The sequence below is a fragment of the Musa acuminata genome, chromosome BXJ1-2 (genome assembly GCF_036884655.1).
Source record: "Musa acuminata AAA Group cultivar baxijiao chromosome BXJ1-2, Cavendish_Baxijiao_AAA, whole genome shotgun sequence".
Lineage (NCBI taxonomy): Eukaryota > Viridiplantae > Streptophyta > Magnoliopsida > Zingiberales > Musaceae > Musa > Musa acuminata.
Genome location: NC_088328.1, coordinates 24,423,913 through 24,450,098, shown reverse-complemented (window position 1 = coordinate 24,450,098; position 26,186 = coordinate 24,423,913). Strand labels below are relative to the sequence as shown.

Below are 26,186 nucleotides of genomic sequence, written 5' to 3'. Positions count from 1 at the left end.
CCATTCCCGGAGTCGGACCCACAACTCCCGCAAGACCGATCTGTACCGTCTGTCTCGTCAAAGGCTCCCCCACACCCGGACGGCTCGGATATGCAAATGGGCCCCATCGCCACGGCCCCACGCGGTCCACTTACATCAGCGCCTTCCACGTGTAATCATCGGGTCGGTTGACGGCGTGCGCACACGTGTGAGGCACCGCGCGCTCGCTCGTACGTGCGAAAGTATCTTGGGGATTTTAAATACGAAAAACACTTTTGGTTTTGTATTCTAAATTTAGATGACAGACGGGCCCTCACTCCTGTGCCTGTTTCGCTCTCTTTCGCCTTCCCTTCTCCCCCTCTCTTCTTCTCCTGTTCGTTTCCTGTTGGTCCATCCGCCATCGATTCCACGAGAAGAAACCCTCGGCTTAGATCGAATGGAGTTCGAAGCGCGTTGAGGCACACCGGGACGGCCCAAGAGAGCCCCAGCGGCGATCCGATTGCGGTCCCTTGCTTCCTTGTTCCTCGTCCGGATCTCTATATCTCTTGGACTTGTTCGGCTTGACACCCTCGTCCCGGTGGTGGAGCGCAAACGGCGTCCTTGATGGTAGCCCGATCAGAGGTACTAGGATGAGGAAATGGTCGGAGCGGTGCCTGATGGAGCTGTACGGTCTCGATGGGACCATCGCTGAGCCGTAGGCATGTAAGGACGTCTCCTTTATTAGATGAAATTGATATTTTTGTGTTGGTGAGTGCGCCTCGCAGATTAGACATTTTATTGTTGTGCGTAGACTCAAAAGATCGTCTTTGGTGTGCGCTGCTGATGTTCTTTTTTACTCTTCTTCATTTTGGTTATGATGACTACTTAGTTCTCGCGACTACGACTGGATTTTATTGATGAAAATATTCAAAATTTATTACGTTGTCTTAGAGAAAGATGTTTTATAAAATGCTGCTTTTGTTTAATATGATCTGGCAAATTCTGATTTTTTTTTTATTTTTTAAATTCAGGGCTTTGCTCTTCATTTCATCACGGCGTGCACCGTTTTCTTTTTCGTTTTGCTCGTGCATCTTCGCATTTATGCTAAATTAGTTTGCTATATGAAGTTATTGTATTGTAATTTTGGATTCATGATCGGCTGGTGTATATTTTTTATATTTCTTGCTATGTTTCGCCATGTTCTCTTTGCTCTTGCTACTGTATCTTTGACGTGGAAGGCTGATGCGCACTCTGATTTCGTTTTTACATGGCATCAGTGTTCCAAAGCCGTTCACGGGGCCAGGGATCTTTGGACGAGTCAGATAGTGAACGTCAGGTGATGGTTTTGGTAAGAACCTTCCCCAGATAAAAGAAATTTCCCTGTTTGCACTGAAAATATGCCCCTCTTTGGTTTTACTTCCAAGTAGTACTTTTTTTTTTTTTCTTGGCAATGAATTATTTGTCATATTCTTCTCCTCATCATGATGCTCATTGATGCTGGCTAACGCTTGGAGTTACAGTTAGTTGAATTACTCTGTTGGGAACTTTTTGGTAAGAACATATTTCCCAGAAATCAAGATTGAAAAAAAGGAATATAATAGATTTGAGTACCTAAAGTAATTATGAGGTAGGAAAACTTAGAAGCAAGATAAAACTTCACGTTTGAAGGGTATCCTAACTCATCTGACACTAAAATAGGGTAACATAGTGGCTGAAAATTATGTCTCAAGTTAGTTTTGGTCTTTTGTTCTATAGTAATTATAGATATCAAATAATGTTAAAGTATATCAAGTACAGCATTCATTATATTTTGGAGTGGAAGTCGAGGGATTTGAAAAAGGTGATGCAAGATTTTGAAGTTAGGGAAAGGCATAAAGGTAGGTAGGTATTTCCATGAAGATTATTTCTTTCACTTTAATTTAATGCATTTTTTGAGTGTTTAATTGTCATGCAGTTGTGCCGAGTCACATTTTTTCTGTAATGTGCTTAATGATGAAACTCTGTGTTGAGCAATTAGGATCAAGCCATATTTAGCAGCCCTTATACCTCAAACTCTACTTTTTCTGCCCATTTTGTTTATGTTATTTAATATGGATTAAACAGTCATGCTTAAGTTGCATTTTCCGAAAGTGTTTGAGATATTATTGTCCATAGATCTTTGGCGCACGTGTCATGTTGCTTAAGGCATTTAGACTACATTTATATGCACTGCATCTGTCCTTTTAGCTCATATGATGTCAAGTAAGATGACCCAAATGAGCAGGTTGTATTAATTATTAAGAAGTAACAGGGTGGCAGAAATTGCAAAAATAGATGAACTAGAACAGTGGCATAAATGAAATTAAAATATTTCTGGTTACGAACACTGTTTATATTTGACTTCTCAAACTGAAACAGTATCCAAAAATGAGATGATAAATTTAAACATGATAAATCGAGATAGTTGCATCGAAGAAACAATCTAAACAAAGTCTCAAGTGCTTGACTTTTGGTTCTCTCAAAGCATGCTTGATATAGAATTGCTTATCTTATTTATCAGATGAATCATGGAAATAGCTAGGACTCCATCTGCCTGAACCAGAATTATATTTGGATAGTTTCTGTTCAATGAAATTTGTGCCTAATTAAACTGCAAACTTTGAGTTGCTCCCATATCTTAATTTATCCATGCACTTGTTCTTTTGTTGTCTGCGGAAATTCTCAATGCTAATTCCTGTAACGTGTCAATTACTTTTAATTTTTAACCTTATAAGGTTCATTTGCCTTTATCCATCTACTTTTTTGGTATAATATTTGTGACCGATGGCTTTCATGTTGTGTGTGATAGGGCAAATTTACAGACCAAAACAAAATTATATTTGTAGGTGATATGAATGTGAAATCTGGTACATGTAATGTTTGCTCTGCTACTTGCTCCTCTTGTATGCATCGGATTGCCGCAGCAATGGAGTCAGATGGTGATTGTGGATCCTCTGATAATATCTTTGAAAGGAAAGAAGCAGATAGTTGTTCTTTTGTTGGTGCCAAATGTGGATCTTGTAATGATCTGCAAATTGCAGCTAGTGAAACAAGCAATTTGTTGAGTGGAAGTTCAAGTCATGATTCATATTCTGAAAATGCAGATAGCAAAACAGTAAGAAAGTCTACTGCATATGATACTTATGAAGACATTGATATACCCCTAAAGGTTTCAACTGTTGAAGCAGTCAAGGAAGATAAGGTTCTTCGAAATGGCACTGCTAGTCTTGGTAATGGAACATCATGCAGCTTTTGCAGACCTGATTTTGAAAATGGTGCATCAGCTAGAGAGCAGTATGTGCCAGGAAGTCATGGGAATAACGATTCATGCATTACTGGAGGCCGAGATTCCAATCCGTTACTTATAAATGATAATTTGAAACTGGACATGAGAGATACACCATGTAGTTCAGTATCAACATGTAAATTAGATGCCAAAGAAACTGAAGTGCTGATTCAAGTTGAAGCTACTTGTGAATATGATGGTGGTTTTATGGATACAGGCTGTGGTAACTCAGGGAAGCTCAGTACATTCCCTGGAGAATCATTTTGTAAGAAGAGTGACAGTCTAGGCCTTCATAACAAGTCTGACCTTACAGAGGCTTCCACAAGAAAGAATATTTCTCCACAACCAAATATAGATTTCCATTCTCAAAGTGAGCATATTTCTAGTCATAATGCTGGCTCCAAAGATATGGAAGCATATCCACCATGCCAAGTTCTGGAAGAACCTTGTAAGCGCTTGATAGTTGACGATAAATCCTCATATCAAGGACTGCCAGCTGCTGGTAGTGATCATGCGCCAAAGACTATTATGCTCCCAAACAATGAAGCTAGCAAAGCAATTCGGATCAGACGTGACATATCTTCTGGAAAATTCATGAATGAAGATGGATGCTTTGAATCTGCTTCTGGCTTTGGCAGTTCTGAATGCAATTTGCACGAGTCTGGAAAACCACAGCAGTCACTTCTTCATGGTCAAGTTTCTGAATCAGATTGCATGTTGTATGACGTAAGTGCTTCTGTGATTTTTCTTCAAGTTAAACACCAAGTTATTCAGGAGGATGCAACATTTGCTTCTATGCAACTTGCAGTCATAAGGACTTTTGCTAAAACTATGAAGTTGATGCCAATTTCTTGTCTTCATTGTTGTTTAGCAAAGATCTAGTTAGCTTTTGTGCTGACAATCCATTTCATTTATGGCTTTGTTATTTGGTTTCAATAATTACGTTCCTGTTGTGTCTTCTATCCATATGCAAAATTGATATTTGATTCCATTGGTCTAGCATCATATCTGTATCTCTTGTGGTCTCTAGTCATTTTCTCATTTATGCTGGCTATACATTTGTGTGCTATGATATAGGTAAAAGTATGTGATATATGTGGAGACACTGGCCGGGAGGAGCTTCTTGCTACTTGCAGTAGATGCATCGATGGTGCAGAACATACGTAAGTATATTTTGTTCTCAATGCTATATTCGTAATTGTATGTTACGTAATTTGGATTTCTCACACATACTAAGCAATTGTTTTCTTAGTTACTGCATGAGGATTATGTTGGACAAAATTCCTGAAGGAGATTGGCTATGTGAAGAATGTCAGATGAAGGAGGAACTTGAGATGAAAAGGCTGGATAAAACTGAGACATTTTCTGGAAAATCAAATGTACAATGCTTGAATAAGAAAGGCGAGAATATTGGGATGTCCATGAACCCTGAGAATTTAGCAAACTTGAACACCAAGCCAACTGACCCTGAAGCATGTGGATCCAGTAAAGAAATGCAAAATCCAATGGGAACTGGTAAAAGGCACACATACCAAATGGATCTAGCTTCACCAATGGTCAAGAAGGTTTCTGAAACAGCTGATGAAGCTTTGAAAGCAGCAAGTCCTAGAATATGTAGTGCCTTCGCTCATGAAAATTCATCTAAAAACTTTCATACAGCTGAAGTAAAGCGAACCAATATGGCTTCATCACTTGGAAGTCAGTATGCAAAGAGTTCCTGGACCTCTTCTCAATCGCCTTCCCTTGGCTATAGCTCTTCAATTGTTAAAGAAAAACTTTTTCCTTCCAAGGGTAAGATTTCATGTTTCATATTATTTAGATTATCACAGATGTCTCTTGCTTATTTTTGGAAAACTAATATTTACATGTGTTGGTTATTTCTTTGAGGTGGGTCTGCCTCAAAACAAGTTTCTTTCAAGAAGAATGTGGAACCAAAAGTTGAGCATTTGGCTGAAGGTGTTCCCCAAAATCTAGCTAAAGAGTCTACACCAAGAAACACACAATATCAATCCTTGGTGGAAACTATCAACAAATCTGCTTCATTCAACAATATTAGCTCAGGCCATCACAACTTCCAATCATCTGACAATTATCAATCAATCAAGTCACCACAGGATGAGGACCCTGGAAGTCTTAAACCAAAGAAAGAAAGAAATGTAACAGAAAGAAAGAGCTCCTTTGTTCTTGATCACCCATTTGCTAGTCCACACGTAGGGAGGAAGTCTCTGCCAGATCTGGGTATGAAGGTTGCACTACTTAACAGAAACTCAAGTAAGAACCTTGAGCCTAGCATCCTTGGAACTAGCAAAGGATTGAATAGAGAAAATGATGCAGGTAAACAGTCCTTCTGTTAGAGGCCTTTAATATTTGACAATATTTAATTGGCTAATGATTATATTTTTTTACATTTTTGGTACTGAATTTTTTTTTTATCGCCTTGTTAGAGTATAAAGAAGTGAAGCAGCGGCAGCCATCATTGAAATGTAAAAGTTATGGGATCTTTGATTCCGAGAATCGAAAGAGGGGTAAATTTGTCAATGAGGAACCTGTTCACGCAAATTCTGGTGCTAACAATAGATCATATAATGATGCTGGTGGAGTTACAAGCAGTGTGTCTTCTTTTGCAGAGTCTTGGCATCAAGCTCATTCGAAAGATAAAACGAAGAGTATCCCCAACACATCAAGGCTCACAATTTCAGGAGGCAAGAGTGCATTATGTTCTGGTAAATTAACAAAAGCAAGCTATGCTACTCAGTGCCACCAAATTGACAAGCTTACTTTATATTCTGCAAAGCCTTCTGCTGATGTGAGTTTAATCGATGGAACTAGCAAGAGAAATAGGTGGAAAGATGTGGCCAAAGCTGCAATGTCAAGGAACAACAAAAGTAGAATAGTTGATCAGTCTGAGTGTAGATTGTTAAGCAACCATGTAAATTCTGAAGGTTCTTCCAGAAGTTCTTTGAAGAGTTCAATTTGTCAGAAGAACTTTCCTTTAGAAGGAGCACCTGATGGAAAAGTGATCCTGAGAAGCTCTGACACCGACTATAGCAAAACAGATAGTGCAGCTAACACGGGGCAAACAGAACATTCAACCAAATCTTTATGTAATTCTGGAGTAGGGGACTTGAATGTCAATCCTACAAATTTTGACAAGTTGAATGAGAAACCGTCGACTCAGTCTTTGCCTCATCACCCTTCTCTACTTGCGACTATCTCTAGATCAGTTATAATCCCAGAGCAGGAATGCATATGGCAGTATGATAGTTTACTCAAAAACTTCTTAATTTAAATTGTGTATTTAAGAGTAAATTCTTTTTTCTCTGTTTCTTTTTAGCTGTTGAAATATAACATATATCTATTTGATTTGCAGGGGTGCTTTTGAGATTTTAAAAATTGGAACAATTACCGAAATTGTTGATGGAATTCAAGCCCACTTGTCAATGTTTGCATCACCGAAAGTGCATGAAGTAGTGTGCCAGTTTCCATGCAAAATCCAATTAGAGGAAGTTCCTCGGGTTAGCTTGTGGCCGTTGCAGTTTCAGGAAATCAATCCTAAAGAATTTAATATTGCACTATATTTTTTTGCTAAAGATTCTGAGAGGTTTGGGGTCGCGGTGAAATTCATATTACTTTTGAGATGAATTATGTATCATAAACTGACTTGTTCTTGTTTATCTTACAGTTACGAAAGATCTTACCGGAAGGTGTTGGAAGCTGCAATAGAAAATGATTTAGCCCTCAAAGGGAACATCAGCGAGGTGGAGCTTCTTATATTTCCTTCAAGTATGCTACCCGAGAGTTCGCAACGTAAGAAATAATATGCTTATAAGCATAAATTTTCTGCTTATGTGCAAGTGAAAGGCTTTTTGTTTTCTTTTTCACAAAATTTCCAAACAGTATTGATCTATGCATTCTAAGCATATCTTAGAGATATTTTCTCATTTACAATATGTTCTGTATTCTTTTTAGGTTGGAACATGTTATTTTTTCTTTGGGGTATCTTCAGAGGAAGGAAATCAGACTCCTTAAAGCCTCACACTGATTTGCAGGAGCTCTGTGAATCAATGATAATCACAGATCCCACTGTTCAAGAATTATCGCCTTCTCATACTGGTGAATTATCTTCCTTTCAGAAACATGATTCCCAGAAGTATCCACCAAAAGAATTTTCAAGGGGAAATGAATCATCTGGGCCCAGCACCTCTGGCCGTGATGATATCTGCAAGACACAGAGCTTTTTATACAAGGCAGCAGGTGAAAAAGAGAGTGGTGAACTTTCAAATCATAATTCAGATTTGTGTCCCAGGATCTACTCTTTTGATCTTAATGAGATATGTCCAGCGGTAAAAAGCAATGAAACCAACCTGGTACTGTTTTCCTTTACAAGAATACGTTCTATGGCCATTTTGCACATTATTTTTTCATTGCTGTTTATGGGACATATTTACATATAAGAACTGTATGTTTATTTTGTGTGATATCTTCTTGAGATGTATGCCACTTAGTTCAATTTAGATGATATTAAATTGCTGTGTATATCTTTTGTGAATGTCAGATTCTGTGCTGCATGCATACATATCATCACCTCTTTTTGTAAGAAAAGGTAGAGAGGTAGAAACACCATGTGATTAGTTATGATGTATTGATTATGCAGTAACTATTAATTTAATTGTATCTTTTGTTATCATACGGTATCCCTTCATGCTTGACTTTATAAAACTTTTTTTCCTTGAGAATAAAGGTGGAAGCACCATGTTCTTTCTTCTAAAATAACATAAACTATTAATCCATGTAAAATAATGGGATATATTCGTGTAAATTTACACTTAACACTTGAAGGTGGTGTTGTCTCGACTCTCGACTCTCGACTCTCGACTCTCGACTCATGTGCTCACTGGTGAATTCATTTCTAATGCCTATCAGCATTTCAGTTACTGTGACCCTATCAACCTGTAGGTGTGAAGAATGGTGGAAGTGGAAATCATTTTGTCCCAACAAACTAGTGATCTTACATTTGAGGGCTGTGTTGCCTGGATTCATGTTTCCACCTGGTCAATTCATTTCTGATGCATGTCAGATACTCCGATCTTATCAAACTATGGATATAGAAAATGGTGGAAGTGTCCCTTTTTCTTTCTAACAACATGACCTTTGTCATTTTCTACTCTGCGTAAATTAGTTAACGAATATATTTTTCTTTTTCTGGCTACTTTTTTCTTCCAAATTAGACCATGGTTTGAAGTCTAAATTTGACTATCATATCCTTGTCCATACAAGACTTTGTTGGTTAGTTTCTTATTGATAAGTTTTTCGTCCTAAAGGTTTGTACGTAGTGCATGAGGCTCTCAGGTATAGGGAGGATCAATGTACGCAACCTTAAAGTTGTTTTCATGACTCTAACCCTGGTCTTGAAGATCGTAAGAATAGTAAAGAAGCAACTTTACCATTGTACCTGATTGTGAAATATATATATATATATATATATATATATATATATATATATATAATCAATTTCAGGTTATTCAAAGTTCTTGGCAAGAAATCAATTTGCACATTCGCTAACAGTCTGAAGAGTAGGCAACCCAAAAGTTTGAAAAGATCGAAGCACACTTTCTAGTGATTATGCAAATCATGTGCTGGTACACTGCTTTGGCATCATGCTTTGCATGTTTAATGCAGCCCACTGTTGTTGTATCATCACAGCCATGAGTAACTTGCGATCACTTTTTCTTTGCATTTTACAAATATTATATTAGAATTATGTATTAGTAATATTGTTACTGCATTACATTTCTTGCATCCTAAACATGTCAAATACCTGATTCATGATGAATATATTTTTCTATAAAATGATTTAGTACAAGTTATTTATCCCACTAATGATTTTGAAATCTGTTTTCACCCGATGATGTCTGTTCTTTTTTATATTTTTGCTCAAAATGACATCACAAGTTAAGAGCATTCAGTATGCTTGCAGGGGAACTTGGATGATGTTGCTGTTGCTGGAAAGATTCCCCGTATTCATGCAAATAGTGTACGACATAGCCTTAGTGGATCATTGCTTGGATATTCAGCTTCTTCTTTTGGACAAGGTTATTTTTCTTTACTAAATATTTTAGGTAGTTCTTGTCTTATCCATCATATAAAATATATATTTATATATACTTATTGATGTTTTATCTTGTTCAAAAAGCAGATAATGGAGGGACAAGAAAGATTAAAGAGAAAGAATGCTCAGTGATAGAATTTGGGACTAAGGACAATATAATGAAAATTGATTGCCTGAGCTGGGGATCAAAGCCTAATATGAAACGTGCACACACTTGCTCAGCCACATATGGTGAAGCATCACAGAGCACCGATGGAGCAAATACTTGGCAGGAGAAAGCAGGTTATTTCTGTTCAGAAGATGACCTAGAACACAAAAGGATGAAACATTACAGCGAAGGACATGGTACCGGTAGTCATAGAGATCAAAGTATCGATGGTAGATCACCATTTAAGGTACAACCATTTGTGACTAGCTACTTACATGAACAACAGCAAAGATATGGTGTCAACTATGGCATTGTGATGACTGAGAGCTTAAGATGCACTGAAAGGAGCTTCTTTCCGGTGGATGCATGCCCTCTTAGGAACAATGTGGTGGAGAACTTCGGGTACTTCATTTCTCGGGACGATGAGGCCTCACAAGAGCCTGATACCCCAGATCTTGAACTATCTCTGGGTGGTAAGAAGCAGTCATTGAAGAAGGAAATATTTGCGTCATTTCATCCTTCGGTTGATAAGGGAGGACTATATAAGCTGTCTGGTTCCACCTTTAGCGAAGATGATATGTCGGCATGTCTCTCTCTATCTCTTACCTCTCCTGACATGGAGAAAAAAAATACAGAAAATCCTGTTCCTAAAGAATTGCATGGTGGCAACACTATTCTGAATCTGTTTGGTGGCTCCACTGACACTTGAATCCACCGTCAAGTCCGCATACCTTCGACATTAGTGGCTAACCATACTGTGAATCGAACATAGAGTAGCATCAGAAGCCTTGAGCATGTGTTTATAGCCTACAAGTTCTCTTTTTTCTTTTACCTTTCCTTTTTGTTCTCTCTTTTTCTTAGTTCTTGATTTGAGGAGTGAAGTGTCACGGTTTGGTTGTACATAAGAGAAAGATGGCAGCACACTTGGAATGTCATGCGGTACTCCTTATATAAGACAACTGTGAGGCTTCGTAGTTGTATACTTTGTTCGGATATGATCTTATATACAAGTTCTTTTAGGCGATGATGCTAATTATTTATCTGTGCATTTACATTGGTAGAGTTATTGTGATAACGAGTGAAGAAGATGGAAACAAACTGAAGCTCGAAGCCTCTGTGCTTGCCATCTGCAATAAGAATGAATATATGGCACGCACGTCAGAACTCATCAACTACTTCCCCTATAGTAGTAGTAGTGGCAACAGCAGTGGTGGGAGGACAAAGGGGAAAGATTGCTCCTTCCTTCATCACCACAAGGGCACGAAACCTACTGTTTCTGCTGAGCAGGCAACTCCCGACTCTTCTCATCTTCTTCTTCTTCTGACGCATGAATGCAGCCATGTCCACGTGATCTTCTCTGATGGGCTGCTCAGCTGCTGCTGCTGCACAAACAAAAGGCTCTTCCACGGTGAATCATCTTTACTGTGTCACATTAGCGTCAACTACGTCAACGCCTGTCATATCAAATCTCTGCTTTCTAGATCTCCCATCTCCATTCGTTGCATTCGATCGAAAGAAGCACAGAGCAAAAGCATTCCACAGCGTGGTTCGTCCAAGAGAGGACAGTGATCCTTCAGCATATATGTACCACAAAGTTACCGCTGTTGGGACCATCTACTGATTCATCCAAAGCTGCTCCTGACGTTACATCTCTTTCTCTTCATCTAAAGAGTTCTTGATGGCAAAGAAGAATGTTTCCTTTCGGTGGCCCGCCAGTGATGTTGTGGCCTCCAATGAAAGAAAAGATGGCCATTCCTGTAACACGAGACCATTCATGTCATTCTTCATTGCTTCACCATTACAGATACAGTGACCGAACAAGGAAGCAAACAAAAATGCCACTATTTAGGATGAGAAAGAACCGATACAGAATCCCGTAGAGAACCCATGGTAAGTCAAACGATATGATATGTCTTGAGATTGGGAACAAACATCATGGGAGGGACTCAAAATGTACTTGGTATCTTTATCCAAGTGCTTAGATAAAATACACACACTGGAGTTCAATCGAAGCGCTCAAAGTAAGTCGAGGGATGCTTCGGACATGTTCTTCCAGCTCGAGCGGGTTCTGTTCGAACCATCGGGCTTTCACGGGAGGGTAGGTGGGTCGATCCATGACCCCGTCGCTACTGCTGGTGCCACCCAGCGGGCACGAAACGTACGCCGACGGTCCGTCGTATCACATTCACTCACTCAAGCCATTCGTGTTTTGAGGGGGCCCCACGCGTGCATGGCTCACCCGACGCCGTACCTTGCACTGGGACCCACCATCCGAGCGTGGCCGACGTCGTCGCGGCAGCACGGAACGAGATCTCTGACGTTCGATCCGGCTTTATCGATCGATGGATGGTTCTGATGCCGCCGACTAGAAACTAACGGTCAGATATTGGTAGTGGTAGTTTCGTAACAAAAGCAAAGGCAAATGGCGTTTAGAGAAGAGGAAGAGCCTCGCCTCCGCCGGCACCCGCGCTAATAAACCTGATCTCGCTCCCGTCAACCGCGGTCCACTTGCAACTTGGTCACCGCCCCGCCTCTATAAATAGGACCACGGGCAGTGGGCGTTCGAGTCCTCACCCAAAAGCCTCCTAAAAACCTCTCAACGTCACTGCCATCAGACAAGTGCTTGAGCGAGAGAGAGAGGGACACAGGGCGGCGGGGGAATGAGAGGCTATCGGAAATCGACGGCGGCGGAGGTGGTTCTGTGGTGGGGGGAGAATGAGGAGGTGGCGGTGGGGGCGGACGAGACCGGCTGGAAATGCTGGAAACATCCCTCCCAGCCCCGTTACGGCGTATGCCCCGCCTGTCTACGTGACCGTCTCCTCCGCCTCTGCCCGGATTGCGCCAACGTCCGCCCCTGCCGCTGCTTCCCCTCCTCCAACTCCTCCTCCTCCTCGTCCTTCTCCTCCCTCTCCTCCACCGAGCTTGCCAGATCCAGCGGACAAGGAGGCGACGGCGCGGGGATCGGGACGGTGGGACCCGTGTCGCGACTCATCGAGAGCGAACCGGCCTTCCGGCGGTCCCGATCGGTCGGCTTCCAGTTTCTCAGTTCCAGATCCGCGGCCTCTTCCGTCAGCGACGTGGCGCCGCTGCCAAGGCCGGGAGGAGGCAAGCGGTCGGCGCTATTACGGGCATTATGGAGGGTTCCGGCGAGGGAAGAACCGACGGACGGGAAGCTGTGCAGATCGAGGTCGGTGGCGGCGGGACGTTCGCAAGACCCAGGCGGTGGGGAGGATGGGGAGAGGGGGAAACGGCGGAGGTGGCACTTCCCGAGCCCGATCAAGGCATTCCGGCACCGGAAATCGACGACGAAGGTGGTGCAGGAGCGGTCGCCGCTGTGGCGCGGGTGAGAAGAAGGAATGGATGATTTTTCGCCCCCTGTTTATATCGGGTTGTTAGTAGTCGCTGCTACTGTTGTAAATATTAAGCAACTAACAATCACTCCATAAATCTGAAATCTCCGAATTCCAACACACGTTGGGGAGATAAAATGAGTTTGGATTGCTTCGGAAAACGCTTTTATCATTCATTGTATATTGTGTTTGCTCGTTATTGTGCATCGAACGATCTGTGCCCGTCTGATGTCGATCGGACGGTCAGCTTGTGAAGATAGACATGGACTCACGGAGAAAGAGTGGACGATTGGAGCGTCGCACGTGCAGGGGTGGGTTCTGTTGGTGCACGTGATGATGTCGTCTCTTCGTCTCTCGCACGCGTGCTTTGTTTAATGATAGGGACGGGGTTGCGGCTGCGGTTGGGAGGTGTCCGATGACGATCGAAGGCCCGCCCCGCTGGCCTTGTACAATTACGAGATTGGGCGTAGCTTTCAGAGGAGTTGCTGATTTGCTACCCTCTCGGCGCGAGGTACACCCAATGGATCGGGCATATCCATGGGTGTAATGTCACATACCGTGATGACTCACGGTGCTGGTGCGGCTGCAACATCTTAGTCAACAGAACCGATCCTTTTTTTTTTAATTCTTTTAATGATTTTTCTTTTTTAGGGTTTTTTTACCATTATTTTTTATTTTTTTATCTAATATTTTTATATTTTTTTAATATTAAATATCTCTTATCGTCACCCATCGTGTGTCTGTCTCAACATAGCTTACTCCACCTGATACGACTACACGAAGATGATGAAGTTTTGTGACAACGATAGGCATTTAGCATAAGAATGGATGGATTTTTTCGAAAAATATGAGTTTGTAATACGAATTATATGTACACTTGTTAAGTGATTCGACACTTGGTTGGGCAATCGTTATCAAAATTACGATTATCTTTTAAATTATCCAAAGTCTTTTATTTCTTAATTATCTTTTAAATATATATTAAATTATTTAAATATTATATTTTAATCGACTTGTCAAGACTTATCAAATTACATACTCTAGAAACTAATTGATTTTTTTATTTTATAAGTCCTTCTGGATAGCGTGAGAGTTACACTTGAGTTACTTGAGATTTAGACAATTTTAACTAATTTCATGATAGTAAATCTATGGAATTTCGAAAATTTCTGTGGCATGAATGAATTCCAAAGACTCGTATCACTTGATATATTCTCAAAACCCATTTAGTCCACCACCGACATGTCCGTCTCTTTTTGTGGGTCATCTTTCCACGCATGCATTTTGTGTACGAATCAGCATCGCCCTCATTTTCGGTCACTTTGTGTGCGGTAATCAGAAAAAATGATTTCCCATAATGTTTATTATGCTTTGCAATGGAAATGAAATATTTCGGCTATACGAACTGATGAACCAATCTATTCAAAAAAATTGTTGGGTGATAGGTGCATACTTATCGAAGCCAATCCAATCAATATTTGTGCGAATCACACACATCACACGGGTCAAATCACTAGAATGCTCCATGCACGATCATCACCGGTGGTCCTGTGAGGAGTTTTCAGGATGTTGCAACAGAGTTGGTATTGACTCGGATAGATATATATCCTCACAACGCCTCTGCTCAGGTCGATTCGATGATGGATAGGATTTGAAGTTTGCTGGTAAAGGGTTTGTGCTTCTAATAGGTAAGATGATAGTGAAATCTTGTGGGATAGTATTTATGACAGGTCATATCAAGAATGCTATAAGATTGTAGTGCAACTCTTTGGGCTACCGGTTAAGCCTTCTGATCGACGAACTTTGTTGATGAGCTTGCTGGTGGCTTTGGAGCTGTCCTGGTTGAGAGCGTAGGCATTTACTGATGAAGTCGACATGACTGATGGGGCTATATCACGATCTGCATGACGAAGATGACTTGGAACCTACCGGTCCCTGTCATTCATCCCCCACCTTGTCATACCCATCCCCTTATTATGGGCAAAAACTTCACGGCCAATCAAGATAACAACTTCGTTAATGGACAGCAGCAGTCTCTCTATCAACCAAAAAAAAAAAGTCTCAAATTTTGAGAGAAGACAAGACAGATGTTTACTGTCGATCAAATGGAAGATAGGAAAAGGATTGGAGCATGCGTTTCGAATGAGACCTGAGAGACTTGTGGGGCAGCAATGCAGTTCTTCTGAGATGATGATGATGATGTCAAGAGTGGTGGGTGCAGAATAGGAAGATGACACTCGTGTCCTTTGACTTGAACGTCTACTTCGCTCCCATTCCACCTCCTCCTCTTCTTTCTTGGCCTTTTATCTCCCCCTCGCGAGAACCTTGCAGACAAGTAGACAAAGATTATATGGTAGCATGTTTGATATACCAAAGAACCCATGCATACATGATTGTTTCTCCGATAACCTAAATATGAACCGAAACATTGGGTTCATTATGTTAATGTTCCAGCAGTTCACTGATATAGCAGGAGTGAGGTCACAAAATGTTGATAAGCAAAATGCGATGAAATTGCTATGATAAATCAAAATTAAGAAATTCATACGATGATCATTTGCATGATAAGTAGATGAGGAAATCAGACATGCAGAATTATTCCAATCGACATCTGCAGATCCCATGCAAGACGAGTGATGGCAGTCCCCATTCCCAAAAATATGCTCTTAAAGAACAGGAAGGTAGGCACCATTGCTTTATGTTGCCAATGATTTCATGACAGCGGATCTAGCAAGGGGCTTCCTTCTTTGGCCAGGACAAACAAGCCACCGTCACCTCTAGAGATTCTGAAATCTTTATCGAGGTATGTTGTCAGAAGCCGGGCTGCCGCTCTATTTCCAGGCAGTGGGACTTTGAGAGGTGGCTGGCCAGAGATGGAACAGGCGATGTTTGCAGCGGCCTCTTGTAAGGGGTTCCATGTCTGCTGTACAGGTTTCAAGCAATCTTATGCCCGAAGACGTCAACTTTTTCTGGCAGATCCAGGGAGGGGGATATCTCTGGAGGCTGAAAAATTCCTTCCTTGAACTGGACCTGCACAGCTACGAACAAGTTTGAGCTTCCTTGCCGTTACCTATACATGCTCAGATGCTTCTATCTTTATAACTTTCATGAAGAAGGTGAATTTGAAACAGGAAAAATGGTCAAGTTACAGAAACGAACAAAAGGCAACAAGCAGAGAATTCAGTTGACAATGGCAACATCTAAGCATAACAATATGGAATAAAAAAATAAATAGAAGAACATTCATTACACAAGTATTTTCACTTCACAAAAGACACAGAGACAACCCAAGTACAGAAAGAACTACAAAGTTATCAACTTAAACAAACACTCAGATAGATGATAACACACATTCTATATGAAGACCATCAGAGAAAATACGTAGGTAAAAGAAAACATATAGAGAAGTGATGACATTCAGGGTCTGGGGGCCAAAATAAGTGGGTTTGTTAACGCTAACCAGAGGAGAAAGAAGTATCCATTTCTTTTTTCATTATAGCCCAATTTCTTTTCTCTGATCGCTTCAGTTGCAGTTTTTCCAGTTTTAAATTTCAGCTCATTATTATAACACTTCTCTTATTATCCTTCCAGGGAGCATTAGGATACCAAAGGATTCGTTTTCTAAAATTGATATATGGAGCACGATTTCAATGTAAAACTAATTTTGTACGTTCTCACAAACCACAGAGTGCCAGGAATCCAAACATAACATAAAAGGGTGCACCTTAATCCTATCCTTACAAGAATCCAACATTGAAAGCAATTCCTACCTAACACAAACACATATGCAAACTCCATAAAAGTGTAGTCAGCCCTTCTTTTCTATTTTAGTATAACTGTTAACTGACCAGTGAGTGTTACTCCAACACGATGTCTGTGTTTTGCTTGACAATAACAACAAGTCTCAGTAGCTGGACTTAAAAAGACCAAATAGGACATTTATAGTGCACAAAGACACTATAATCAAAGGAAGTAGCAACTCATTTTATAAATCCACCTACTCAGCCTTGACAATCATCACTTCCCAGCCTTACTAATTATTTGAAAGAAAAGGTACAATGACAAGCCACTTGTGATCTATATGAGGATACCTGTATTCTGGATGAACTTTGAACTTTGAACTTCAAAAGAAGCAGAAGCACCAAAAGAGGAAGTAGCAAAAGGGCTGGAGAGTGTTGTGGCATTAACAATTTCCATTGTCTTGCTGTCAATAACTTGAGATATCCTCTTAATTTTCAATAATGGTGTTACCCCCACTGCTAAAAGAGGTAAAAGCATAGAGAAAGATGTGTACCTAAAGCAAATCAAAAGTAACTCACAATTAGACAAAGCAGAATGCACAACCTCAAGCCTTAATTATAAAAGTCTACTTCTTTTGAATATTGAGACAAATAACACTCTAATGGATCACGATTCAATAAGTTGTCAATTAATTTTCTGGGAAAAAAAACCAAACATGTAATGGAACATATAGTTTATAAAATATGAGATGGATATCGTGTTATGCATGCATAGGAATTTCATCACTTTAGAGCAAATTATTCACTGTGTTGGCTTCAGCACCTGCAGTACCCATCCACCATGGTTGGATTCAGGAAATTGATCTCTAAAGATTTTCCAGCCTGAAGTAGCATGGTTTCCTTCATATCCCCTCCTTTCTGACATCATAGCATTATTACTGTTTGGTATGGATTTTGAAACTTTGGTAATCCAGTGGTGACAATCAACCAAGCTCAGTTTAGTAGCTTAGTTTTGATCTTTCATGGTTCATATATGTATTCACTTGCATTAATCTGGTTAGCCATAATGTTCATGGAGTTGCATATAAACTTCTTAGGAATTTCAGGTTCACCTTTTAGATTATCCTACATCAAATACTAAAAACTCATCAAGTCAGACAAGCAGATCTTCTGATAGACACAAATAAATTGCCAGTATCAGAAAGCTACATTTACTCAACTCTATTGTTATTTTACCTACACACTGTAAATATATCATATTGACATATAAAATTGAGTTCAATCTTGAACAGTTTGTTTCAAGCAGGTACCTGATATCCATTATCCAAATAATCTTTTTATTATGCAAATGCAACTGATGTGAATTCAAGCAACAACTATGACGATTTCCTAAGACTAACAACATATTGATGAATCTGAATCTCTAAGGGAACAGGAGAACAAAGGTCAGAAATCCAAACAACTCACAGTAGGATCCAATTTCCATCGAGAAGCTCCGGCGCCTCGGTCGGTGCCGGAGTAGGATTGGACGCCTCCAGTTGGTTGATCAGCTCCAGGATCTCGGCCCTATCTTCAACCGACGCTCTCAGCCCCAACTCCGTCCCATATAACGAGTCCACCTGGCACCGCTTCAAGTCCTCAAGCTTATCATCGGACGGCACCGGGGTTCCGTTCCCTGACAAATATTCCGCTCCCCCTGGCTCTCGCCCCCATTCGTCTTCATCCTTGGGAGCATCCGCCTGCGCCGATGCCTCGACTTCCGGCTCCGCTTTCTCTCCCCACTCGTCGGTGATGCTCGCCGCGGCCCCCGGTTCGATGCCCCATTCGTCCTCGTCTATAGGGGGATCCGGTGCCGACGGCGGATCGGCCTCCGGTTCGGGCTTCTCCCCCCACTCATCGGAGATTCTCGGGTCACGGCCTGGGACGGAGGTGGCCGAGAAGGAGGAGGATATACGGATTCTTCAGGCGGCGGCGGAGAGTGAGGGAAGGGCGAGGGTATTGGGCCGGAGGGAGAGAAGGCGGTCGGGTCTGTTAGGGTTCGGAGAAGAAGAGGCCGAAGACAAGGATGGGAGGGAGGAAGGGAGGAGGGTAACCACCTGTGTTGTTGTGGGTCATGGTGGGGCGGGCTGGGCGTGAGGTGACAACAGCCGTGCAAGTACGGCAGGGGACAAAAAAAGATGTTCCCGTTTATTATTATTTGTTATAAAACAAGATAAAAAGAAAAAAGAAGACAACCCTTACCTGTCCCAGCCTGGGCAAGGTTCAGAGGAAAAAGAGCGCCCCATTGGCTAGAGGAGGATGTCTTATAGGAAAAACACCTGTGGGGCCCAGATCAAGTTTGGGTAATCTCGGCTCGTGTTGTTCCTCTGATCTGTTGCCTGCCGGAGTCGGGGACGCGATTACTTGAAATCCATATCTGTAGCCTATATTGCCATCACAAAATTGGATAAAAAATCAGATTTGGAATCCATCGTGCCGCTGTCACAGAAAGACAACCAAAATGCAATGGCAGCACTGCCCTTAGTCGTCTTCCTCCTGGAAGCGCAGGTGCTTCCCCTGCGGCCGAGGCAGGCCCTTCAACACCAACGCACTCGGTGACACCGCCGCTCCACCCATCGCTTCCTCTTCTCTTACCGTCTCATCGTCGCTGTTGTAGATGAATCTTGTGTGCTTCCCTGTGAACTCCGGCAACCTTGGCTCTCTTCTTCTTCTTCTTCTTCTTCTTATTTTTTTTAAATATTTAAATATTTATTTTTTAAATTAAAATATATTATATATAATTCTAAAATATTATTTATTTCTTTAAATATTAAAAATTTTATTGTTACATCAGCTATATGAAGTTTCTAAAATCTTCTCTTATCCTTTTAAAAGTTTAAAATTTATTTTTTTATTAAAATATGTTAAAATTATTCACGTCATATGTATTTTTAAAATTTTATTTTAAATACATGATATTTGATTTTTATTAGATTTATATAATATTTGATTAATAATATTAATTTTATATAATTTATCTTTTTAATATGTTATTATTCATTATGTTTTAATGACTTAATATTAATAAATAGACACTTAATTATAATTCTATGATATCATAATTTAAAATTAAGGGATTCGGATTAAATCAACTAATACTAAAGATAGGAACGAGATTGTAAAAACTACTATCATTATAAAATATGATAATTACGAATTCTTAGTAATACCTTTCAAACTCATGAATGCATCAGCTACCTTTATAAATCTCATGAATAAAGTGTTACACCCTTATCATAATAAATTTATAATTATGTTCATTAATGATATTTTGATCTACTCTAAAAATAGGGCAGGATATAAATACCATCTCAAGACAGTTTTAGAGGTCCTAAAAAAAGAAAAATTATATGTTAAATTAACTATGTTTAATTTTTGGCTCAATAAAATTATTTTTCTCAATCATATAACATTGAGTACTAGTATATTTGTTAACCCCAAAAAGATTAAATCTGTGATGAATTGGAAGTAGCCTTCGTTATTTCGAATATCAAAAGGTTCTTGGGTTTGGTTAAATATTATAGAATATTTGTAAAATACTTTTTAAAAATAACAATACCCTTGACTACGTTGACATAGAAGAATATAAAATTCATTTGAAACAATAAGTGTCAACTAAGTTTTCAAGAGTTGAAAGAGAAATTAACTAGTACTTCTATCCTAGTGATTCCTTCTACAACAGGAGAAGGTTTTGTAGTATACAGTCATACTTCACTTTAAAGGTTTGGTTGTGTTCTAATGCAAAATAAGAGAGTAGTTATTTATACATATGGACAATTAAGACATAATGAGAAGAACTATCATACTCATGACTTAGAGCTAACAGTTGTCATTTTTGTATTAAAAATTTGAAGACATTATATATATAAACAAACTTTTGAAATATTCACAAATAATAAGAGTCTGGTGTACATCTTCACTATGAAGGATTTAAATATGAGATAAAAAAGATTTTTAAACTTTCAAAAATATTATGATTTTAACATCAACTACCATATTAGAAAGACTAATATAGTAGATAATACCTTGAGTAGAAATGCTAAGTCTTATAGCCTATATGAATTTTTAAAATAATTCTATGATGACAACATTAGTAGATATGAAATTTGAATTTTTATCTGGGACAAATAAATATTTTCTAGCATGCTTGATGACATAATTATTTTTTTTATAAAAAGGATTAAAGAAAATCAAAAGGAATATGTATATCTTCATACAATAGCTTAGGAGATCTATACTTGAATTCCTCTAAGTCAAAGATGATTTTATTAGATTTCACTTTAACTTTATATTCTCGAAAGTTATTTTGTAAAAATATAATTATTAGACAAAGCCCATAGATTAAAATTTAATATTTATCTTGGGACTATCAAAATGTATCAGGATTTGCTCCAAGACTATTGATGGCATGGTACAAAGAAAGATTAGTAGAGTTTGTCCTTGAATGTCTAATCTAGTAGCAAGTGAAGATAGAATATCAAGTACCTATAAGAAGATTGCAACGGATTCTAATTTCTAAATGATAGTGAAAGAAGATCATAATAAATTTTATGATAAGACTCCCTAAATATACGAAAGGATATGATAAAATTTATGTAGTAGTTGTCAGACTTATTAAATTTGCACACTTCCTCCATGTTAATAAGAAATATTCATTAGATAAACTAACAAGCTTATACATTAAGGAGATTATTCGGTATCATAAAGTGCTAGTTAGTATTTTCCTAGATAGAGATCCAATGTTTACCTCTAAATTTTGGGGAAGTCTACAAATTTAAGACAAAGAGATTTGGAGTTCAAAGTTAGTGATCATATTTTTTTTTTTAATGTGTCGCCAACCAAAAAAGTTATGAGGTTTAGCCAAAGCAGGAAATTAGCCCTTAGATTCATTGGCCTTTGAGATTTTATAAAAGGTTGAGATTTTACATAATTTATTTGACATCTCTATACTTGGGAAAAATAAAAAATTATGAGAGAGCAATATTATTACCCTTTTTTTTAGGTAAGCTAAATTTGAGAACCAAATTTTCTTTAAAAGAAAAATTATATAATTAACTCCCAAATTTAGGTATGATTTTTTTTATTTTCTTTATTACTAATGAAATTTAGGAAATAGTTATCTAACATTCCAAATAAAATGATATCATTTTTTGTTAGTAAATTAAATAAATATTAAATATTAAATAAATATAAAAATAAAAAAAAATTCTTGGAGGGCTCATCTCCTCCTATTTAAGAGGAGGGATTCCTCTCATTCGTTTCTTATTAAATCAATCTTAGCAACAAGAGGAACGAGGAGTTGCATCGTACTACGGAGAGGTATGTTCTCTTGATTTTCTTGAAAAATATTTTGTATTCCTTTAAATATTTAAAATCTTATTCTTGAATCAAAATATATTATATACACTTCTAAAATATTCTTTTTATTCCTTTAAATATCAAAAATCTTATTATTAGATCAAGACATATTATATGAAGTTTCTAAAATCTTCTCTTATACTTTTAAGGTTTAAAATATATTAAAATTATTTCTATCATATGTATTTTTTAAATTTTATATTGAATGCATAATATTTGTAGTTTTCTTTTTAATTTATTATTATTCTTTATGTTTTAATAACTTATTGTTAATGAATAAATATTTGATTATAGTTTTATGTCGTAATTCGAAATTAAAAGAATTGGTTAAAATTTATGTTGAAATCAGCCAGTTGACCAAGCCTAACTCGTAGGTCAAACTATAGCCTATAGGCTAAGCCCAACTAATAGATCAAGTCACAGGCCATAGGCTAAGTCTAATCAATAGGTCAAACCTAGCACGCAAGGCCCAACCTATAAATCAGGTCACAACCCATAGGCTAGGCTTTGTCAATAGGCTAATCATAACTCGCAAGTCAGGCTCTAACCCATATTCTTGCTTAATCGAGTTCATCATAAGCAATTATATATAATGCACATAACCATTCCATAAGTTAACCTAATCTACTGTGGTGCATGCATACATGACCTAGGCTAGCCTAACCTAGCTTAATACTATATAATATAGCTCATTAGCCTTATTTCGTTTGATTTGTGCTCCAAGGACCAAACTAAATTTGATCAGTTTAAATCGATTTAGGGTAATTTCAAATTGGTTTAACTTATTTAAATATGTTTAACCTAGATTGAACCCAATCTAACCCAAATTATACTAATCTATGATAATTCAATACTAATTAAATAATGATTAGAGATCGATTTAGCTATGCTTTAGTTAAATTGAATCTAATTTGATCGATTGAACTAAGATTCAAATCAATTGAGAGTTAATTGATATTATTTGACATCAATGATGTTTGAAAGAAATATTTTGATATATTTTTTTTTTCTCGATATAGATATGATCAATATAAGATAATATTATTTTCCTATCGAGACGATGAACGCTTCCACCATTCGTTATTGGAAGAAACATATTCCTACTTTGACGGATGAGGAATATAACTTCATCCGCTATTATGAGTGCAATATTAGTTTGTCTTCATTTGTAGGATAAACTATCTTTTTATCCGATATTAAGGGAGTGCTTCTTTCAATGTCTAATATAAATTAGTGGATGATTGATTTTTGGTCAAATATTTATTTTACAATTGACTTATTTTTTTTTTATTTTTTTTATTTTTGATTTTCGGAGAAGACTCTTAGTAACATTCGATTGAATTCGAATGAAGAGCATATCTTCCTCTACCTCTAACTAAAATCAATTAAATTTATTTTTGAATTATCATCATTATATTTTCTTAATAATGCTTAGAATTAATTTTTTATTTATGATTTGATAAATAATTAAGTTATAATAAACATTTATAAGTTATGTATATTAATAAAATAATATTTATTTATTTGATTCTAGATGTATTTGTGAAAAAAAAATATTATGATATTAAATAAAATATGGCATCTTTTTATGATATGAACATGATTTAGAATCTATGGATGTTTGGATCGTGATTGATTTTGATAATTATATTTTATTTATTACAGGTGTAATGAAGCGAATGAAGCAAATTCAAAAAACTAGTGATCCTATCAGTAAGTTTCCAAATGATCCTACTGACCAACGCACTCGAATAAATCATGACTCGAAAGTTTCATACATTATGAATCAAAGTCAGCCTTCTCATCATTCAGTAGCTGTCAATTTTTCAAATGATGTTAATGGAGTGGGGGAGGACGAGACCACCGGCTGGAAGTGCTGGAAACATCCCTCCCAGCCCTGCGACGGCGTATGCCCCGACTGTTTACGTGACCGTCTCCTCCGCCTCTGCCCGGATTGCGCCAACGTCCGCCCCTGCCGCTGCTTCCCCTCCTCCTTCTCCCCCTCGTCCTTCTCCTCCCTCTCCTCCACCGAGCCCTCCAGATCCAGAGGACGAGGAGGCGACGGCGCGGGGGTCGGGGCGGTGGGACCCGTGTCGCAACTCATCGAGAGCGAACCGGCCTTCCGGCGGTCCCGATCGGTCGCCTTACAGTTTCTCAGGTCCAGATCCGTGGCCTCTTCCGTCAGCGACGTGGCGCCGCTGCCAAGGCCGGGAGGAGGCAAGCGGTCGGCGCTACTACGGGCATTCTCGAGGGTTTCGGCGAGGGAAGAACCGGCGGACGGGAAGCTGTGCAGATCGAGGTCGGTGGCGGCGGGACGCTCGCAAGACGCAGGCAGTGGGGAGTATGGGGGAAGGGGGAAAGGGTGGAGGTGGCACTTCCGGAACCCGATCAAGGCATTCCGGCACCGGAAATCGACGACGAAGGTGGTGCAGGAGCGGACGACGAAGGTGGTGCAGGAGCGGTCGCCGCTGTGGCGCGGGTGAGAAGAATGGACGATTTTTCGCCCCTTGTCGGTATCTTCGCGACTACTGTCGTAATTATTAAGCAACTAACAATCACTCCATAAATCTGAAATCTCCGAATTCCAACACACGTTGGGGAGATAAAATGAGTCTGGATTGCTTCGGAAAAATACTTTTTATCATTCATTGTATATTTTGTTTGCTCGTTATCGTGCATCGAACGAGCTGTGCCCGTCTGATGCCGATCGGACAGTCAGCTTGTGAAGATAGACATGGGGACTCGGGGCATGCGAAGAGACGGAGAAAGGGGGGATTGGCGCGTCGCACGTGTAGGGGTGGGTTCTGCTGATACACGTGATGATGTCGTCTCTTCCCTCTTGCACGCGTCCGTTGATTATTGACCGGGATGGTTGGAAGGTGTCTGATGACGATCGAAGGCTCACCCCTCTGCCCTTCTATAATTATAAGATTATAGAAGGTAAGTGCACGCTTTACAAAGCCAATCCAATCAATATTTGTGCGAATCACACACATCACACGGGTCAAATCAGTAGAATGCCCCATGCATGCATGATCATACTGTTGGTGATGAGACGAGTTTACAGGATGTTGCAATGGAGTTAGTTAGGATACCAAGGATTCGTTATTAAAATTTGATATTTGGAGCACGATTTCAATGTAAAACTTATTTTGTACGTACTCACAAACCACAGAATGCCAGGAATCTGAATCTCGGAACAGGAGAACAAAGGTCAGAAATCCGAACAACTCACAGTAGGATCCAATTTCCATCGAGAAGCTCCGGCGCCTCGGTCGGTGCCGGAGTAGGATTCGACGCCTCCAGTTGGTTGATCAGCTCCAGGATCTCGGCCCTATCTTCTTGAACCGACGATCTCAGCCCCAACTCCGTCGCATACAACGAGTCCACTAGGCACCGCTTCAACTCCTCAAGCTTATCATCGGACGGCACCGGGGTTCCGTTCCTTGACAGATATTCCGCTCCCCCCGGCCCTCACCCCATTCGTCTTCATCCTTGGGAGGATCCGCCTGCGATGACGCCTCGACTTCCGGCTCCGCTTTTTCTCCCCACTCGTTGGTGATGCTCGCCGCGTCTCCCGGTTAGTTGCCCCATTCGTCCTCGTCTATAGGGGGATCAGGTGCCGACGGCGGATCGGCCTCTGGCTCGGGCTTCTCCCCCCACTCATCGGAGATTCTCGGGTCACGGCCTTCGCCTGGGACGGAGGCGGCCGAGAAGGAAGATATACGGATTATTGAGGCGGCAGAGGAGGAGCGTGAGGGAAGGGCGAGGGTATTGGGCCGGAGGGAGAGAAGGCGGTAGGGTCCGATAGGGTTCGGAGAAGCAGAGGCGGAAGACGAGGATGGGAGGAAGGGAGGCGGGTGACCCATCTGTCTTGTTGTTGTGCGTGTGTTGCGGCGGGCAGAGCGTGAGGTGACAACAGCTGTGGGTGTACGGCAGGGCACCGAAAAGGATCTTCCCGTTTATTATTATTTATTATAAAACAAGATAAAAAAAACTCTGCGACTAATTACATGTTATTCTTTATATTTAATTATATTTAATATTTTTTATTTTTAATTAAAAAAATTATATCAGTATTTTTATAATTATAAAGTAAAATATTTAATTCTATTTTTTTTATATCATCGATTTTACCGATGAAAGATACAACAAATGTTTTCATATATAGGATAGGGAT

At 39.6% G+C, this 26,186-nt stretch overlaps 3 protein-coding genes and 1 pseudogene across 7 annotated transcripts; 3 read left to right on the top strand and 1 right to left on the bottom strand.

Annotated features, from left to right (window-relative positions):
- The first annotated feature begins 284 nt into the window (after nucleotides 1-284).
- LOC135602627 (ASI1-immunoprecipitated protein 2-like) lies at nucleotides 285-10,559 on the top strand. 5 transcript variants are annotated; one of them, XM_065094277.1, is made up of 13 exons: nucleotides 285-681; nucleotides 1,236-1,306; nucleotides 2,786-3,988; nucleotides 4,340-4,425; nucleotides 4,515-5,053; nucleotides 5,150-5,596; nucleotides 5,716-5,787; nucleotides 5,890-6,517; nucleotides 6,633-6,863; nucleotides 6,945-7,069; nucleotides 7,232-7,629; nucleotides 9,240-9,354; nucleotides 9,459-10,559. In XM_065094277.1, exons 2-13 carry the CDS (start codon nucleotides 1,298-1,300, stop codon nucleotides 10,226-10,228), a joined length of 4,623 nt encoding a protein of 1,540 aa, XP_064950349.1. In that variant the 5' UTR covers nucleotides 285-681; nucleotides 1,236-1,297; the 3' UTR covers nucleotides 10,229-10,559. The 5 variants fall into 5 exon arrangements, with proteins under 5 accessions (XP_064950349.1, XP_064950348.1, XP_064950346.1 ...); XM_065094276.1 differs by having other exon boundaries at nucleotides 5,707-5,787; XM_065094274.1 differs by having other exon boundaries at nucleotides 5,716-6,517.
- A 1,266-nt stretch (nucleotides 10,560-11,825) lies between these two features.
- On the top strand, nucleotides 11,826-13,030 carry LOC135612779 (uncharacterized). Its single transcript, XM_065109450.1, has one exon. It carries the CDS (start codon nucleotides 12,180-12,182, stop codon nucleotides 12,864-12,866), a length of 687 nt encoding a protein of 228 aa, XP_064965522.1. The 5' UTR covers nucleotides 11,826-12,179; the 3' UTR covers nucleotides 12,867-13,030.
- Nucleotides 13,031-15,373: 2,343 nt separating this feature from the next.
- LOC135586962 (probable plastid-lipid-associated protein 3, chloroplastic) lies at nucleotides 15,374-18,894 on the bottom strand (annotated as a pseudogene).
- A 4,801-nt stretch (nucleotides 18,895-23,695) lies between these two features.
- LOC103976354 (uncharacterized) lies at nucleotides 23,696-24,673 on the top strand. Its single transcript, XM_009391550.3, has one exon. It carries the CDS (start codon nucleotides 23,788-23,790, stop codon nucleotides 24,487-24,489), a length of 702 nt encoding a protein of 233 aa, XP_009389825.3. The 5' UTR covers nucleotides 23,696-23,787; the 3' UTR covers nucleotides 24,490-24,673.
- Nucleotides 24,674-26,186: the final 1,513 nt, after the last annotated feature.